The sequence below is a fragment of the Spermophilus citellus genome (assembly GCF_964194105.1).
Source record: "Spermophilus citellus genome assembly, chromosome: 1".
NCBI lineage: Eukaryota > Metazoa > Chordata > Mammalia > Rodentia > Sciuridae > Spermophilus > Spermophilus citellus.
The window spans coordinates 138,838,089-138,856,700 of record NC_138182.1 but is presented as its reverse complement, the minus strand read 5'-3'; the positions used below and the strand labels follow the sequence as shown (position 1 = coordinate 138,856,700).

General features: G+C 37.9%; 2 protein-coding genes across 3 annotated transcripts in view; one reads left to right on the top strand and one right to left on the bottom strand.

The window, feature by feature from the left end:
- Positions 1-725, bottom strand: part of FAM114A2 (family with sequence similarity 114 member A2) — a 32,105-nt gene extending 31,380 nt beyond the window's left edge. Inside the window, exon 1 of the mRNA XM_081283350.1 lies at positions 629-725. The gene's annotated coding sequence lies outside the window, so the exon portion shown is untranslated. The remainder of the gene's footprint in view (positions 1-628) is intronic.
- Positions 715-16,880, top strand: MFAP3 (microfibril associated protein 3). 2 transcript variants are annotated; one of them, XM_081283363.1, is made up of 3 exons: positions 715-760; positions 11,741-12,205; positions 15,653-16,880. In XM_081283363.1, the coding sequence occupies exons 2-3, from the start codon at positions 11,911-11,913 to the stop codon at positions 16,444-16,446; spliced, it is 1,089 nt and encodes a 362-aa protein (XP_081139489.1). In that variant the 5' UTR covers positions 715-760; positions 11,741-11,910; the 3' UTR covers positions 16,447-16,880. The 2 variants fall into 2 exon arrangements, with proteins under 2 accessions (XP_081139489.1, XP_081139490.1); XM_081283364.1 differs by lacking the exon at positions 715-760 and adding an exon at positions 13,185-13,293 and having other exon boundaries at positions 12,068-12,205.
- The last annotated feature ends 1,732 nt before the right edge of the window (positions 16,881-18,612 follow it).

Here is an 18,612-nt window from a genome sequence, read left to right as displayed (position 1 = left end):
AGTTGATCCACAATTTTAAGAACTGCACACACGCATGTATATGCTGTCCCCGCCTCCACTACCCACATGGAGAGCGCCAAAGCTAAGAGCTAAGAGCCTGGCTCCGGAGTTCAACTTTCTTCTAACCCTGCCCAGAAGTAACTTTGTTTCTCTGCATCTCCGTTTCCTCGCCGGTCAAACGCGGCTCCTCTAAAGTCTCCACCACGCAGGGGAGGGGCCTGCAACAGCGATGTCACCGAAGGGCTCGCAGGTTAACAGCTGCGGTCACTATTGGCGGCGGAGGCGGCAGTTTGCAACCTTATTATGGTTATGAATGTGGCTGCTCTGGATGGGCAGACAAGCTTTCTCCCTTCTTCCCACATCCAACTGCACGTCCCAAACCGGAGACGTGCTGTAAACACACGCTCCCAAGTTCTCCGACGCTGACGAGAGTCGCTCGCACTAACGCTGCGCTTCGCTAACCAAAGCCATTCCGGCGGCCCCCGCACCCCGCCGTGAGGCGTCCGCCGCCCGCCCTCGGGCCGCCTCCTCACCAGCCCCAGCGACCTCCGGGGGAGACCAAGCCCGGGACCCGACGCTGCCTGCCTCAACCCGGAAAGCCCCGCGCCCAGCCCGTCGCCACCCTCACCGGAGCCACCGCCGCTGACTCGCCGCTCCTACTGCCCGGAAGTACTCCCTCGGCTCGGAGGCGGGTTCGCCTGCTTAAGAACACTTCCGGATCAAGCATCCGCTCAGGCGGAAGGCGCTTCGTTCGGGTTCGGTGAGTGAGGGGTCCGACTGGGTGACTTCGAGGGAGGTGCTAGGGTCGCCGAGGAATGAGTGGTTGCAGGTGCTTCGGGGTCAGATGTGAAGGAGTCTGGGACGCCCGCCCTTCTTTGAAGGTCTGGCCTGGGTGCATGAGTTCGGCCACCGAAAATATTTACTGAGCGCCAAATACCTGCCTGCAGTGTCCTGGCGCCCGGGACACACTAGTAAATAGCAAAAGCCCCGCTGTCAAATCGCTGACATTTTGGTGGGAGAAACAGAGCACACGCAAGTCAACAAACAGGGGCATCTAAGATGGTAGTAATTGCTTTAAAGAAATTTAGACAGGGCGATGGAATGGAACGAAGGGAGCAATAAGCCAAATGAAGGTCTAGGGTAGAGCATTCCAAGCAGAGGGAAGAGTAGGTACAGGGGTCATTTAGTTGGAACAAACCTAGCCAAGTCAAGGAAGAGGAAAAAAGGCCACAGACTGGAGCAAAACGGGCAAGATGAGGAGGGAGGGAGATGAGGTCAAGGATTTAGGAACCAATTCTTGTGAGGCCTATGAGCCAGGGTAAGAGTTTCACTTCTATGTGGAATTCAATGGAAAAGGATTGAAGGTTTCTAAGCAGAAGAGTGACATGCTCTGATTTATGTTCTCGACCTCATCAGAAAGATGCAGCTCTTCATTTGCCCTTGAGCAGTGGGAATGCATGAAACCCTGGTTGATTGGCAGAACTAGAAATGCATTAAAAACATTTTATTATAAAGATGTGGAAAATTGGGCACCAGGCAGGGACTCGGCTTTTAAGGTCTTGGGCTGGAGCTGGAGCTCAGTGGCAGAACACTTGCCTAGCATGTGTGAGGCACTGGGTTCTATCCTCAGCACCACATAAAAAAGTAAATAAATAAAATAAAGGCATGCTGTCCATCTACAACAATAAAACAAATTAAAAAAAAAAAAAATCCAGGTCTTCCAACTACACTTTAGTGCCTTCAGGATTATCTTAATGTCCAGATATAATAATTGCTCCTTTTAAGTCCTTCAGATATTTTCCTTTGCTTCTGGATGATGGTTCTTTAAATTTAGGTGCATCAGTATCATCTGGAACGTGTTAAAAATTCCTACTCCAAATTGGAAAACAAATAAATATCATATATATATATATATATATATATATATATATATATAAAATGGAACGTTTCCTCTGATTTTTTTCTGTCACAATGGAAAGTGAATAAAATTGGGATTACCTTATCTTGATAAGTGGCTTAAGTGTACTGATCTTATCTTTAAAATATGAGTATTAATCTGGCTCTGGTTGCAAAGATGTAGAACCCTTTTTAATAAATTGAGAATTAGTAGTTAAAAAAAATGTCGGGGTGGGCTGTGGCTCATCAGTAGAGGGCTCACCTAGCATTTGTGAAGCACTGGGTTCCATCCTCAGGACCACATGAAAATAAATAAAGTTGTAGTTGTGTCCAACTACAACTAAAAAAAAAAAAAAACTTTTTTAAGTGTTCCTGTCACTTATAACTGCAGTTATCAAACGTTTTAGCATTAGAATCCTTTTACACTTTTAAAACATACGGGGAACTTCAAAGAGTTGTTTGTGTGTGTGTGTGAATTACAGCTATCAATATTTACCATTTTAGAAATCAAAACTTTTAAAGAATCTGTTTCCTTTTAAAATAATGAATTCATTACATAATAATATAATTAGCATTTTTATAAAGAATATTTTCCAAAACAAATAAAAATATTGAGAATGATTATGTTTTACATTTTTACAAATTTCTTTAATGTCTGTCTTAGTAGGAGATAGCTAGATTCTCATTTCTTCTGCATTCTCTCAGAGTATCACTCATCACAAAGCCTCTGGAAAATCACATCATGTAGTGAGAATGAAAGTGAAAAAGGCAAATGTCCTAATACTACTACAAATACAGTTTTGACAAAGATCCAGGAACAGCCAGCCAGTCATGGTGGCACACACAGGAGGATCATAAGTTTGAGGCCAGCCTCAAATTTAGCAAGGCGCTAAGCAACTTAGCAAGACCTTGTCTCAGAATTTTAAAAATTTTTTAAAAATGGTTTAGGATGTGGCTCAGTAGTTAAGCACCCATGAGTTCAATGCCCCCCATCAAAAAGAAAAAAAAAAGCCCCAAAGACACCCAAGAGTCCCTACACAACACTTCGAGAATTGTTAAATTATGATATTGTCATAAAAAATATAGGATGTCATAAGAAACATAGGACAATCAAATATAAGATTGACTAAAACTATATACACATTAAAAATGCAGATGTCCAATCTGGATGTTGCTAGTAAACACAGCTTCTCAGGAGGCTGAGGCAGGAGTTTTGAAGTTTGAGACCAGCCTCAGCAATGCAGCAAGCCCCTAAGCAACTTAGCGAGATCCTGTCCCAAAATAAAAGGGCTGGCAGTGTTGCTCAGTGGTTAAGCAGCCCTGGGTTCAATCCTCAGTATGAAAATATAAATATAGATAGATACATACATACATAGGGATGTCCAGATCCTTCCCCCTAGAGAAGTCAAGGTAGTAAGTCTGAGTAGAGCCAAGAATTCACATCTGTAGCAAGCACCACAAATTAATTTGATGTAACAGATCTAAAAGTTGCAGTTTGAGAAACCAATTATAAGTCAAACTCTATCTAGAGTGTTCTGCCTACTGAACTTTTTTTTTAAAAAAGCTGTGTTTCCTTGCCTTCAAATTTCTTTATTAACATTCCAGAGCCTGAAACTCTGGGATGTTAGTAAGAAATTTGCAGCAGACACATTTCTGACAGTAGAGTTGCTGAGTATCCGAACTCAAAATATTGAGCACTCGACACAGGCAATGGTCCTCTACTAAAAACTGGGAAAGGTGTCAGACTTATAGTCTTTTGAACAGAAAAAATAACTCTTAAAGAAAGGAAACTGCAGTAAGTCGTACAATAGAGTACTCTCAATGTTCTAGGAAATTGACAGCAAAAGAAGTTTATCCAAAATAAAGAGGGTGAAGTAAGAGTTTAGGTGAGAGGCTTCCTGAGTAAGATGAAATTAGATATGGTTAGGAAGAGTAGAATTTTCACATGAAGATATCAGTGGGGAAGGACAGAAAGTTTTTAAGCAATAGGAATAACTAGAAGCAAAACTTAATATGAAAAATTATTTAGAGACTAGACCAAACATAGTTGTGACTTTGTGCCCAGACAAGAAAGCTGGAAAAATTATAGGACATGAGCAAAGAAAGAATAATAATCAGCCTCCAGATGTGGAAACTTAGGTCACAAGAGAACATCAGAGCTGATTAGTGATGGAGGTATAACTAAAGTCCCTACTTAATTTCTAAATCACTTTATTAATTCAGTGAACACTTTTGCTCATATATACACTGTTGGGCTCCTTCCCATCACTTCTGATGTGCCACCTGAATCTGTTTCTGAGAATTATGGATGCCAGTCTGGAATTTTTAGTTTATCTCATGTACCAAGGGAAAAATCACTAATAGATTTTGAAATTGTCTGGACTTGCTTGGATTTGTCTTTAGAACCAATTCTGAGAAAGGCAGTATTTTACTATATCAGATGGATAAGATTGGACTTATGGAGATCCATTTAGAAATTAAAAGGATAGTGTGGTACCCAGATGAGATGAAAGGACGCTGACCTAGGGCAAGGACAAAAAGACTTAATTGAAAAACATCTAGGAAGCGGAATTATGACACGTATTTATAATTTACTCACATCCATTCATCTAGTCTGTATAACTACCCTATAATAACCTTAGTCAGCAGCTGTGAAAAATTAAGGCCTTTCAAACCCACAGCTTCACCCAGAGGTAGAATCAGGTACTCTTGAGACCTGTTCTCATAACCACTGAGTCTTGTTCCTATAATTTTGGTATTAAAAAAATTGAAAGAATTATGTGCTATCATTGAAGCTATGTATATATTGGAAAAATGGATCTGAGGCTAAGATACACTGAACTTAAGATACTGAAGGATGTTTCAGACTATAGAGAAAAAAAGTTGGAGCAGAGAGATCCTCAGCCTGCCTCTCCATATTTTTGTCATTTGCCTATAGGAGCATATTCAACAAATGTTTTTGTCAGGATACAAATTATGTTAGATATTACTGACATAATCCTGGGTTTAAAGCAAAACTCTAAGTAATGTAATCAATACAGAATACAGTCAATACAGAAGATGTTTCTTAGTCTGCCAGAAAATATGTGGAGGTCTGAGCTGAAACTGCCGAAATGGCCAGTTATGAGGTGTGTTATGGCTCAAAGAAACTACTAGAAGTGTAAGGGCTATTTTAATTAGAAATGTGTAAGTAAATGGACCTCAAAATGGCCCGTTTCTGTTTTAATACTACTACCTTTAAATGTTACGGATCTCTATAACAATGCTTAAGTATAAGCAAAACAACTTTGTGTTTGTTTTTTGCAAAGGATAGAGTAGTGCTAACAATCTGCTCATCATTTGTTCTTTTTCTTCCTTGCCAATTCAAAATGCCACTTTGTCAATTTGTGTACTAGTTTGTAGGAACTCCTTCATTCTCCAAGTGTAACAGTGCTGGCAGAGAAGAGTGGATACACTGTAAATACAGCCTGGAACACATTTAACTATGGGGAATGAAGCATTAATATCCCAGTATAATTGGAGCAAAAAACAATACCATCTGGGTGCTGGTATTTTTCCCCTTTTGAGTTATCCTAGAACTATTTCTGCAAACAACAGTTTCCTCAGCCAACCTAGTATTGAGCCACTAGAACGGAAATCAGCCACATTACTTCCTTATTTACTTATGTTGAAAATTGGAACTGAATGGAAATATTTCTTCTCTCAGAAGTTGGCAGAAACAGCAACAAGGCAATCTGTTAGGGATGACAGCTACAGGCTCTTTTCTTTCTCTCTTTTTTAAAATAATATAGTCCATTTTCAGAATGGTTTTCTAGGGTAAACTCATCTACATTTGTGATTATTCATGATCCTGGCAAAGCTTAACATTTTACATACCAAAAAGATGAAAAAGAAGTTGTATTTAGCTTGAGTGTCATACTTATCTGTTACATTCTTATTAATGCTGAGGAAAGGTAATATAGAATTCTACCTAGTAACTTCATCCAGGAGCACAATATAACCCTTTTTTATTATTAATAGGAAGATGACCCTTAATTTTCCTTTTTGAACTCTTTATTCTTCAGCTTCAAATGTCAGTTCCTGCATTGAGGATAGAAGGCATGATATATATTTTATACACACATATGTATATGTATGTATATGGAAATATATAAATATATATATATTATATGGAAGTTCCAAACTTAACAGTGGATTTCATTCCTAAAATTCAAAAATTTCCTCCTTTCTCTTTTATAGTTGCAGCACAATTACGCTTCTCTTCAGGACTTCTCACACTATCTTGTATCTAGTTAGTTATTTCTGCCCTTACCTCCCAAGCTAGTTTGTAAATTCCTGAGCATCCTTGTGGCACCTAATACTTAATCATGCACATTATGGGTCCCTGATTTAACTGATTATTTTAAAGTCAAGCTGGAATTAGCAGAATGGTCATAGTTGTTCAGCTTTATCAGCACTGCTGTGGGGAGGAGGAAAATATGATTGTAGTTGATGGAGTTTTTGTTGCAAATAGTAGAAACCTATTTAAGCTGGCTTAAGTAAAAAAGAAATTTAGTGTGAGAAAATAAGCCAAAGGTATCCAGATCCCAAGGATGGTTTGTTTCTACTTTCCTTTTTGCTTCTGTCACCTTGGACACACACCTTTACCAGTGTTTTCTCTCCCAACTGCTCAATGGCTTCTTAACTGTCTATGGGTGAAGTTAACAGCAGAAGTTCTGTTTGTTCATGTCCATGGTGTCCGTCTGAGGTGCCCAGTATTGACTGGACATATAAGGCTATCATCAGACCTTTCTTCTGTTGGCGTGAAATCAGCATACCAGGCTGCTTCTACCACCTTTAGCCTAAGAACACTTTCAGGGTGTTTTATAAGATTTTTCTAGACCCAATCTTGTAGGTTTCTTGGCACTTCTGGTAGAGACAAATGGCTGGGTCTGTATTAAACAAGAACAGCCAATGTTGGTCACATAGGCCATTCACCTGCCCAACCCCGGTGTGTGAAGAGAAGTTAGAGATCATGATAAGGACTGCCTGGTAGCCACATACACAGTTACTTTTTCAGTTAATTTTGCTGAAGTTAATGCATGTCCCCATTTGCTTCCTTGTTTGTATACTCAATCTTCATTTTTGCAGGGTATATTTTTTTAAGAAAATTGAATAAAGATGTTTATTTCTTAAAAAAAAAAAAAGGAAAGGAAGTTACTGGAGCCAGGAAGTTGAATTCTGTCAGGAGCCAGCACAGCGTGTGTAAATCACTCTTCCCTGCAACCCTTTCCCCTCTCTCTCCCTCAGCCCCTGTCTCGCCTCCCTTCTAGTAGCACTATCCCTAGTGTCCTATCCCTAGGCTTCTCCTTGTATGTGGTCCCCATGTACCTGCTTTAGCCCCTTGTATGCCTTCCTTTCTCAAATGACCCTAACCCACAAATGTCTCAGTTCTAAATTTCAAGAACAAAGATTCTGATGAGCTTGGATGGACTTCCTCCTGGGCCCACGAAGAGAGAAGCAGGGCTCACAAAAGGAAACCATAGGCTGGGTAGACCACAAGGAAAGTTCTCCACCTCAAATTCAGAACACATAAAACTTAATCTAACATTGTGGTTGAGACTCAAGCTCAGTTTGCAATACTTGTTTGAGCCATGTTATTGCAGAATATTTATTTGCAATGAGAAAAGGAAAAATGTGAAGTTTTAAGTTAAAAATTGAAATTGCATGATGGTAACCCCCAACCCCCACAGCCACACACACAAGATATTTCAGTGGTTGCATGGTATGCTAAGTAAAAAATCAGGCATATATTTTAGCACAATATCTGAAAAAAAAACATCAGTAATAATAACTAGCATGTATTCAGGGATTATTACTGCTAGACTTACATATAAACTCTTTCATTTAGATTTCATAATGTCCTGTGAAAATCCTATGAAAAGTACTACCATTTTTCCCACTAGAAGATGGGGGGACTGAGGTACAGGGATTAAACATTTATTAAAGTTACAAAGCCAGTTAGAGTGAGAGCCAGGATTCAAATCCAGAAAATCTGGCCTCAGAATCTAGTCTGGACCTCTGTGCTACCCTGCCTTTATCAGAGAGTTTGAGTTTTGCACTGTTCCAGGGTAATCTAAATTCAAAATAAAGTGTGACTGATTAATTCTATCTTACTAGGCATGTTCAAACCATCTGGAGCACCATTTGTCAGGGTTGTTGTGCAGAAAGTGAGGAAATATTATTAGTGGCCTCGATGCCATGCCAGTCTATGGACCCACTGCTTCAGAATTACCCAGGGAGCTAATTGAAAACCATAAATTCTAAGGCCCAAACCCAGAGGTTGTTACCCACTAGGTCTGGAGTGAGATCCAGGATTCTCTGTTTTTAACAAGCTCTCTAGGTAACTGTGATATTCATTTTAGTTTGTAAACTCTGAACTTGGTGATCTTTTATTCCCAGCATAATCTTATCTTCTGGGATGAGATAATAAATGAAGGCTTTAGGGGTTGGGAGTCAGTTTGAAGAATACCTTCAGGTAGGCACCTTTAAGGTCCTTTGAAGTTGTTGTCTGTTTTTTTGTCTCAGGGAATATAATAGGGGCTAGTAAAACATGTCAGTTTGAATAGTTATGATCCCTGTTATACAACATTACTCAATTTATGAAGATCTATCACACACTTTATCAAATTTAAACTAATCTTCATCAATAAATGTCTATTGACATGTGTTCATTATGACATGTAGTAGTAAAAAAAAATACATAGTCCCTGTGTTTAAGGGGCTTGTGGGTGAGATGGGTAAACCATCTAGCAGTACAGAGCAGCATTACTAGCATTGGATGAGTACTGTGGATGTGGCATGCTCCAGGGGTAAGGGGGTGGTATGACTCCATGTGGAAAGAACAGCCAGCCTTCAAAGGAGGCTCAGGAAACCTACCTGAAGAGGTTCTGTGCAGCATAAATTCTGTGGCAAGCATTCTGTTTGTGAGGACACTGCTTGCCCAGAAGGAAGCTGTTCATCCTCCCGGTGCTCCTGAATCTTACAGCAAGGAGAATGAGCCTATTTCCTTTACTTCCAGTTTCTTCCACACTAGCTGCCTTGATTGTAGGGGCGTATTACCATAACTACAATGAGCCACCCCACTCCTGAACACTCAGTTCTTTGACCTCTTCATTGCAAACAAGTAGCTCCTTTACTCATGTTAGTCACTATAGTTCCCAAAATCCATCTCTTCCTTCACCATTAGCCCAGTATGTTCCCTTCCAGAATCAGACACCAAATGCAGCATTCTCTGGCCATCTGAAAGGTGGGTAATAAGATTTGCCTATCACCACTACAACTTGTAGTGACCCCTCTGCTTTTTCCCCAGTGCCCTGGCCCTTAATCTGGAGCACGTCCAATCTTGATTTCTCTTTATTCCTCAGGTCCTGTTGTGCAACTCACTTTCCCAGGGAGGCCTCCTGTAATGAGGTTTCCCTTCATGTTAGGTCCTCTTGTAGCATCCTATATTATCCCTTGGGTAGCCTTAAGCATACTTTGTATATATTTAGTTAGTGTCTATAGCTACTTCTGAGCTTTGCGAAGGCAGAGATGATGTCTGTAGGATAAGAGAGTGCTCACCAGACGTTACTAATATTCCTCTAATCTAAAACTCAGTGATAGGGAAAAGTAGGGAGGGAGAAGACGGCAGGATAAGGAATGAGATGGTATTAGAATTTTTGATCTGTTTGGTTTGGGTTTGGGGTTCCCAACAAAGAGGGTAGGCCTCTAACTCAGAAAGTATCTTTGGAGGCTGATAACACTGCTTTGCTTTCCTTGTGCTTATTTGTAGAGTTATCCACAAAAGTGATAGAGAATTTCCTTTTAAAAATAAATATATGATAATAAAATAATGAGTTGCTTTAAAGGAAAGGCATAATTAGTAATAACTTGGTGCCCACCCAAATGTAGCAAAAACAAGATTTTAAAAAATCATGGCAGTAGAAGGAACAAATGAATTTTTTAAAATCCTGTCTTAAATGAAGCCACAGGAACTTCTTACCAAAGTCTTGGGAAGGCCTATAGCATATTTCAGCATATTCACATAGCCTAGTGCTATTGAGAATCACTACTCTAGAATAAAGGGCAAAATCATGCCCATCAGTAGTTGTATATTTTGTGATGAGAAAGAACTTGGAGCTTACTTGTCATGTCCCTAGCACAGTGCCTGACTCACTGCCATCAGTCAAGAAATGTTATTTCCATTGTTTCTGCCTATCTCCCCTTCCTAAAAAGAAAAGACCAGGTTCTCATCTGGATTCTCCTCCTAACTTCCAGCATAATCTTAAGGAGCAAGTCACTATGAAGTTTATAGATTAGATAAAATCATTTACTAGGTTCCATCCAATGCCCAAGTCTTTTGTTTCCTTCAAAATCTTAAGGAGCAAGCCACTATGAAGTTTATAGATTAGATAAAATCATTTACTAGGTTCCATCCAATGCCCAAGTCTTTTGTTTCCTTCATTGTCATTTTAGTGGGGTTTTTAAAATGAAGTGGAAATCAACACATGTGTTTCATCTATTGTGTAGAGCCAAAGTCTGAAGTTTTTTATTCTAAATAGTCTATCCTTAAATTTTAAAGATTTAGAATATTATTTATAATTATTATTCAATCAGTTTTTCAAGGGCTTATAAAAAATTAAATGTCATTTACTACTTCCTGTAATTTAGACTTTGAGGAGCTTAATGGCAAAATACAATGATCCATTGCTTTTTATGTTCTGTGATCAAGCAGCCTTCATGTGAGTATAAAGGAGAGTAAATGTCATTTCTAAAACTAATTATCTTGGGCCTTTATGAGAAATAAAGCTAGGCATTTCATCTGTATTTTATAGAAGTATAAATTGAAATTTTTCTTTGAGAGTCTGTGATTTAAAAGGGAAATCAAATTAGGAAGATGATCATAAACACTAAAACTCTTAAGCTAGGTTTTTGTTTTGCTTTTTATTCATGATATTTTATTCTTCTTTTAAATCTGTCTAATATTTTTCCTCTGGAGTTTTTTATTTGCATTTCCACCAACTACACATTTAAAATGTCAGTTCTCCCCTTATCTAATTTTACTAGAGTTAGAGCTATAAATTTGATATTCTTACAAACTACTTAATATACTGTATTTTGTCTCTTAATACTGAAGAAACTATTAAAGGAAAATTCTTTTGTCTAGCATCTTTGCCCAAGAGGGAGGTTCTATAGCCTCAGAAATCAGTATCTCTATTTATATATAATGCAGTTAATACAGTTTCTTTCTAATAGGAAGACCAAAAAACTAGCACACATATTCCTGCATTATTTATATGTAATATATGTATGTACTTGAATTACACAAATTTGGAGCTCCGTGGTTATGATTATGATGTACCATTTGATTTACATTATTGATATAACAACAGATGGTAATGGTGCAGGTTGAAATAAAAGATCGTTAAGCTAAATATTTTAGCTTTCATTGGCTCCCTGTTGCACAGAATTTGTCAGAGTAAAATAGAATCATGGCATTTCAGAACTGGAAGAGTCCTTAGAGATTATCTCATCCACTCCCTCATTTGACAGATGAGAAAACAGAATCCCAGAGAGAATGCTACTTGCCAAGGTCATACAGCTTGTTAATAAGCAAAGTTAGGACCGGAGTCTAGGTCTGCTCTTTCCCAATTCAGTGCATTTTTTACCAGTGAGATTTTTAGACGATTTTCTCTCTAATCACTCCCTGATGTCAGCACCAATTATTTTAATCAATTTCATGTCTGTTCATTTCTGGAACATACTGAGCTTTACCCCATTATGAGTCTCAGTTGGTTAAACTTTATATTTGTCTTTCTTTTAGGTTGGTCTCCACTCACCTCTCTTTAATCTTGAAGATTTCAAAATATACTGGGATCTACCACTTTTTTGGAAAACTTTTCTACCAAGCAGTAAATCACCCACTGTGCTCTTATTATAGCATAGCAGCTTTTGAGTTTTCCGAGTCTAAACAAGGTTTTCTTTCATTTTGCCATGAAGCCACATAGTTGCTTATTCACTTTAGTGGTGATTATTATTGTGCCAGCTGCTCTTGTTGTGGAAGATGTGGACTTCAACCAAATGGCCCCACTGGGAGCAAATCAGAGTTCTTACAATGCATCATTTCTTCCAAGTTTTGAACTTGCAGCAGGTTCCCACTCAGGTGATAATGTCATCATAGCCAAAGAGGGAACTAGCATTTCAATTGAATGTCTTCTCACAGTTGATCACTATGAAGATGTCCGTTGGTACAACTCAAAAGGACAACAACTGGATGACAGAGGCAGAGGTAATTGTACCAAGCTGTAATTTAATCAAGTTTACTCATTTCCTATCCATTCTTCCTGGTTTCATGACATATTTAGCAAGAAATAGAAAAGATGAGAAAGGGTGAATAACTTACAACTTTTGAAAAGCCTAAAGTGATAAACCTATCAAAAGGAGCAAAGTGCCAGAGACAGTGGTGCATACCTGTAATACCAGCAATTTGGGAAGCTGAGGTAAGAGGATCTCAAGTTTGAAGCCAGGCTCAGCACCATAACAAGACCCTGTCTCAAAAAATGAAAAAGACTGGCAAAGTTGCTCAGTGGTAAAATACCCCTGGGTTCAATCCCCAGTACCAAAAAAAAAAAAAAAGAAAAAAAAGTAATTATAATTATTAAACCAAAAGAAGAAAACCATGAAGCATAGTGTTAAATTTAAAAGGTATTCACATGATTGTAGTGAGCTATTTTTCTTCCTCTTGGTGAGCTGGTTTTCTTCTTCACTAACAATAGACTACATGAGTATTGCTCTTACAGCTGTATAGAAAGTATTTGTTTAACTACAGGGGTACAGTTGCCTACACTGCGTTGTGAATAAACCACTGTTAGTAGCCCCATGTGAATACATCAGGAAGGATTTTGGCTAGACCTACAAAAACAAAAATTTCTTGTTCCAGAATGAGTTACTGTAAATGTTAGAGGAAATCCAGGATTTTTTTTTTTTTTTTTTAATGAGTTAAGTCATCCCTTTGTATCCCAGGAGATTGTATCCAGGAACCCCCTCAAGTACCAAAATCTGAATGTTCATTCCTAAACTAAGTCAAATTCCTTAACTAAAATGGCCTAGTATTTGCATATAACCTGCACATATACTTTAATCATTTCTAGATTACTTGTAATAACTCGTACAATTGCTATATAAAGTAGTTGTTTATTAAATGACAAGAAAAATCTGTACATGTTCAGTACAGATATAATTTTCCCCCAACTATTTTCACTTTGCAGTTGGTTGAATCCAGGAATATAGAACTCATGGATACTAGAGACCTACTATATAAATCTGTGCATAAAACTTGGAGCCCCTCTGAGCATTAGAAGGGTACTATGGAAATCTGTAAGCTTTTCCAGTTCTTTCTGTCTCTCGCTCTCTTTATTTTTTTTAACCTATTCTATACCTTATTTACTTGAAAGCAGGAGTTTCTCAGTCTTAAAAATCACACAAACATATGATAATTCAACTTAAATCTACTACTTTTTAACAGGTTTTTACTTAATTTTGCTGTTTGTGAACCAGCACTACCCAAAAAGAAAAAAAAATAGATGAAGAGTATATGCAGTATATATATACTAAACATTTTAACCCCTTCTGCAAATTAAATAACTGGAATTAAAGGGTTTGAATTGTTAGAAAGAACAGAGTATTTTTAATCAGTTTAATAAAAATATAGATCTATTAAATCAATGTGTATTTTGAATGTGATTTAGGATTCTGTTTGTACCCACTGAACTAGACTCTTCTCCTCCCAGCTATCCTGAACAAACACATCTGAGATTTGAATTATTCAGTGTGATGGTTACAGACTGACTGCATAAACAAACCCTTAGGTTAGGACAAAACCAGCCAAGTGGAATGGCAGTTTCATTTTCCTATTTTCCCTTTACTTTGATGACTACTAACATCTATCATTGATGCTTTCAGCAGCAGCTCTGGAAAATTGTATTAAATTTTATGAATCTCAAGTGAGAGGAGTTTAAAGAGCATGTCAGTCTAGTATAAGGTTCATAAATCTTGAGCTATTATCAGCAAGTGAGCTAAAGAGTTTAGCTTGTGGTAGTAGTGCATTGGCTGATTAATGGAGTCTGTGTAGTTCATCACACCTTGGATTCAAAGGGTGTCCTTTTCATAGCTCCAAGTTCATAGAACAGAAGCTTTGGAATAATGGCTATGTTTCTAGCTATATATTTTCCTCTTTTACATTAGTGAAGTGATGACTCCTAAAAATAAATATAGCCATAGAATTTAGATTAGTTTTAATGATAAAAATGGTCACAATCCAGAGTGCTTGCTAATTTATTTGCAACTATTTTAGTGCATTATTTTAATAAAGAACCATATAACCTCAGGGATGAAAGCAGTTTTGAATGTTAATCAGGTGATATTTAACACACACCCATTCTCCCCAAGACACCACCTGTAGTCATTGAGGAACTCACACAATCCAGGTTAGTCCATACATCTCATCTTTGAGTGGCTTTCTTGGTTAAGCCACATTATTAAAAGATGTGCAATCAGTGTAGATGCTCAATATGCTTTGTTGTGCATTTTTGTACTTTGCATAGGTGTTCCCTAAAGGGATATATCTTCATGCACGGACTAGAGGCAGCATATTGTAGGTTTAAAATAGAAGCATAGGCATTCTAAAGGCAGCTTGATTCTCTTTGCCAAGCTGCTCATTTACCCTGACTTGTGAGATATATCTTTTGGCTTGTGCTTCAGTTCCTTTTGCCAGAAAATCAAGATGTCATCATCGACATGCCATTCCTAAGAAAGCAAGTTAACATGTGCAAGGCATGCCAGATTAGCCAGTTAGCAATTGAATAAATGCATTAAGTTTCCAAGCTTTTTTAAAAATATAACTTTTTTATCTTGAACAAACATAGTTAAATAAAGAGAAGGAAGTAGCTCGGCATGGTGGTACACACCTGTAATCCCAGCTACTTAGGAAACTGAGGCAGGAGGATCACAAGTTTGAAGCCAGCCTAGGCAACTTGGCAAGACCCTATCTCAGAATTTTAAAAAAATATATGAGAATATAGCTCACTTGTAGCATGCTTGCCTCGCATATGAGAGGCCTTGAGATTAATCCCCAATACTGGGGGAAAAAAAGAATAAGAATAAAAATTATCTATAACCCATTATCCTGGAAATAACCATTGTTTTATGTTTCTGAGCATATCCTTCTAAAATATAGATAGCATAAAAAACATAGAGGGCTGGGGTTGTGGCTCAGAGGTAGAGTACTTGCTTAGCATGCATGAGGCACTGGATTTGATCCACAGCACCATATAAAAATAAAATAAAGGTATACTGTCCACCTACAACTAAAAACTAAATAAATTTTTATAAAAGCATATAAGTAGTGATTGTAGTATAGACACACCTTATATATAAACATCTTTTTAAAGAGTAATCATTTAATATTATTTGGACACATCTCTCTGCCTCAAAGATATTTTATGTCAAGCAGTGAAAAGGAAATGATGGCAATTATTAGTGTCTTGGTTTCTTTTTTTGAAGTTCCAGATTCACTAATTCTAGCTCTGGATATAACAGTCTGCCCTTTTTATATGGTTTAAACAAATAGAAAAATCTAACAGTTAAAGTACTTTCATGAAGAAGTAGAACATTGTTGGCTTATTTAGTAATAATATTTATTATGCTGTAATTGTTTTCATTTCTGTTGGATTATCAGGTGGAAAATGGTTGGTTTCTGATAACTTCCTAAATATCACCAACATAGCCTTTGATGACCGTGGGCTCTACACATGCTTTGTCTCCTCTCCGGTTCGTGCCTCCTACTCTGTCACCCTCCGAGTTATCTTCACCTCGGGAGACATGAGTATCTACTACATGATTGTGTGCCTGATTGCCTTTACAATCACTCTCATCTTGAATGTCACACGGCTGTGCATGATGAGCAGTCATCTCCGCAAGACTGAGAAGGCCATCAATGAGTTCTTCAGAACTGAAGGGGCTGAGAAACTTCAGAAGGCTTTTGAGATTGCAAAACGCATCCCCATCATCACCTCAGCCAAGACTCTGGAACTTGCCAAAGTCACTCAGTTTAAGACCATGGAGTTTGCTCGTTACATTGAGGAACTGGCAAGAAGTGTTCCTCTTCCACCCCTTATTCTAAACTGCCGGGCCTTTGTCGAGGAGATGTTTGAGGCTGTACGAGTGGATGACCCTGATGACATGGGAGAAAGAATTAAAGAGAGACCTGCCTTGGATGCTCAAGGTGGCATCTATGTCATTAACTCAGAGATGGGGCGGAGCAGTTCACCAGGAGGAGATTCAGATGATGGCTCTCTGAATGAACAAGGTCAAGAGATAGCAGTTCAGGTTTCTGTCCACCTTCAGTCAGAGACCAAAAGTATTGATACAGATTCTCAAGACAGCAATCATTTCATCCCACCTGATGATACAGGATCTGCAGAATCCAGCTCTAACTACAAAGATGGGGCCTATGAAAACTGTCAGCTGTGAACTTTCCCAGTACCTACAAAAATAGCTCTCAGGAAAGGAGCTGTTTCTTGGAGGAAATAACATTTTTACCAAAAGATGACTGGGGTTTTCCCTTTATATTAAGCACATCAGAACATGAATTGCCAAAATCTTTGCAAAACATGCAGCACTTTCCTATCTGATATTTCTCAGTTATTTTTCCTTGAGCTTGATTAACTGATGCATGTAAGATTGAAAGGCACCTGAGAGATAAGTATAATGGGAAAAGAACTGAATTAAATGTCCCATGGCTTCACTTCCATTGTCATATGTGACACTTGAGTTCTCAGTTTCCCATCAGTAAGATGAGGGATTTGCAGTAGATAAAAGTACCTTTAAATCATAAAAATCTGCACTACATCACTAGATAAAAATTTCCCTAGACTTTTAGGTGCCCACCTTTTTTTTTTTTTTTTTTTTTTCTAGAAAGGACCAAGCTGAGACTTTATGGTCTGGATTTCTATACCTGATGCCATCGTGTGGACATTTTCCAAATGTTCTGCCACATTGAATCTTTTTACTGTTTCGCATGATGGTTGTTATGCAGATATGAGGGAGCTTACTGCTCACTAGCAAATTACTCTCCGTAAGTAAATTGATCCTTCTTGTGGCCATAGCATGTCTTTTTAACTTACTGAGACATCATTTAGTACTGAGACATCATTTAGTTCCTGGAGGATGGCACTGATTTCCCAACTGGTCTCCCAAAGTGAGCAGTCTTTTCCTTAGAAATAATGTTTCCAATGCTTTTAGAATAAGAATAATATCAAATTGTCTATCTCTGATAAATCATGGATATTTCTGTTGAGAATTTCTCAGGCGTTCCCTTTTTAAAAGTTTTGGACTCAAAAAGTGGGTTCTATGTTTGGGATCCCATTCAAGAACTTATATGCCTCTTTAGACTTCTGTCAACACTCTTGCCCTCTGTGGTCTTAAACATGGTGCTAAAGGTTTCATGCCTCCATATTTAGCTTATTTTGTTTGTATTTTATTGTTGATGTTTTTATTTTTGTGTATTTCAGATATGTGATTTTGAGTTGTCTGTTTTTATAGCCTTTCTAAGAAGCATTTTACCTGATAAGATTAGAAAATTGTGTCTTGTGTGTTAACTATATTAAAACAGACAATCTAGACATAGAAGGAGAAAAATGATGAATGATGCCACCTGGTTCAACTGTGTATAATAAACACTTAACATGGCATTTCTTGCCTAGCTGAGATCTGATATAACGGAACTGTAAATATTCTTCAGGATAATTTCTTCAGCTACAGGAAGCTCGGTGCCATATAATTTTAAGAACTTAGCAGTGGGGCTCCATTTGATGCTTCACGTTTCTTCATTTGGTTTATGGTTATTGAAGTATTACTTGAACTAGAAGCTTCTGAGGGAAATGTTCAGACAGGGTTTTATCATGATTTTAATTTAAGGTTTCAAACAGAAAGACAGGAAATTCAAAGTGTGACCAGTAGAACCCATGTCTCCCTTTGTCCAACTTAACCAAAAGTAATATATCTGCTCTGGATGGCATAAATGAATCAATGTGCAGCTTTATCAGATGGCATTATGGATAAAGATGATAATGCTGCCTTTTCTGTCTCTCTGGCTGTTTCCATGGAAACCTCCAGAGCCAAACAAAAGCTATCAATCAATTAGCCAAAGCTTACCTTGGCTCTTAGAGGTGTATTTCTTTAAGAATTATGTTTTTGTACGTTTGACTATGACAGCAAGGGCTTTTAAACATACCCTAGATTATGAAACACTTTTTCCTTTCCCACAATGTTTTTCTTGAAAATTAAAAAAAAAAATTTAATGCTCCTTGTATGTGTCAATCTCCTGAATATCACTCAGATCTTCAGATAGTACCTCCAACCCTGCCCTAACATACAAGTTCAGGATTTTTTTCTTATATGTAACTTGTTACATTAAAGAGAGGGGTTTTATCCCAGATATTCTCAGAAAGGACATTAGTGTTTGGAACCCTAACATAAATACTCTTAATGATCAATGTCCTAGGAAACAACTTTGGAAAAATATAGCAAATACTGCAAAATATCTGTAAGTTTGCACAATTCTATGTAATAAATAAGTACAGGCTACTCCAGTGTATCCTGAATACATTATTTTAGAAATAAAATGTTGACCTAATT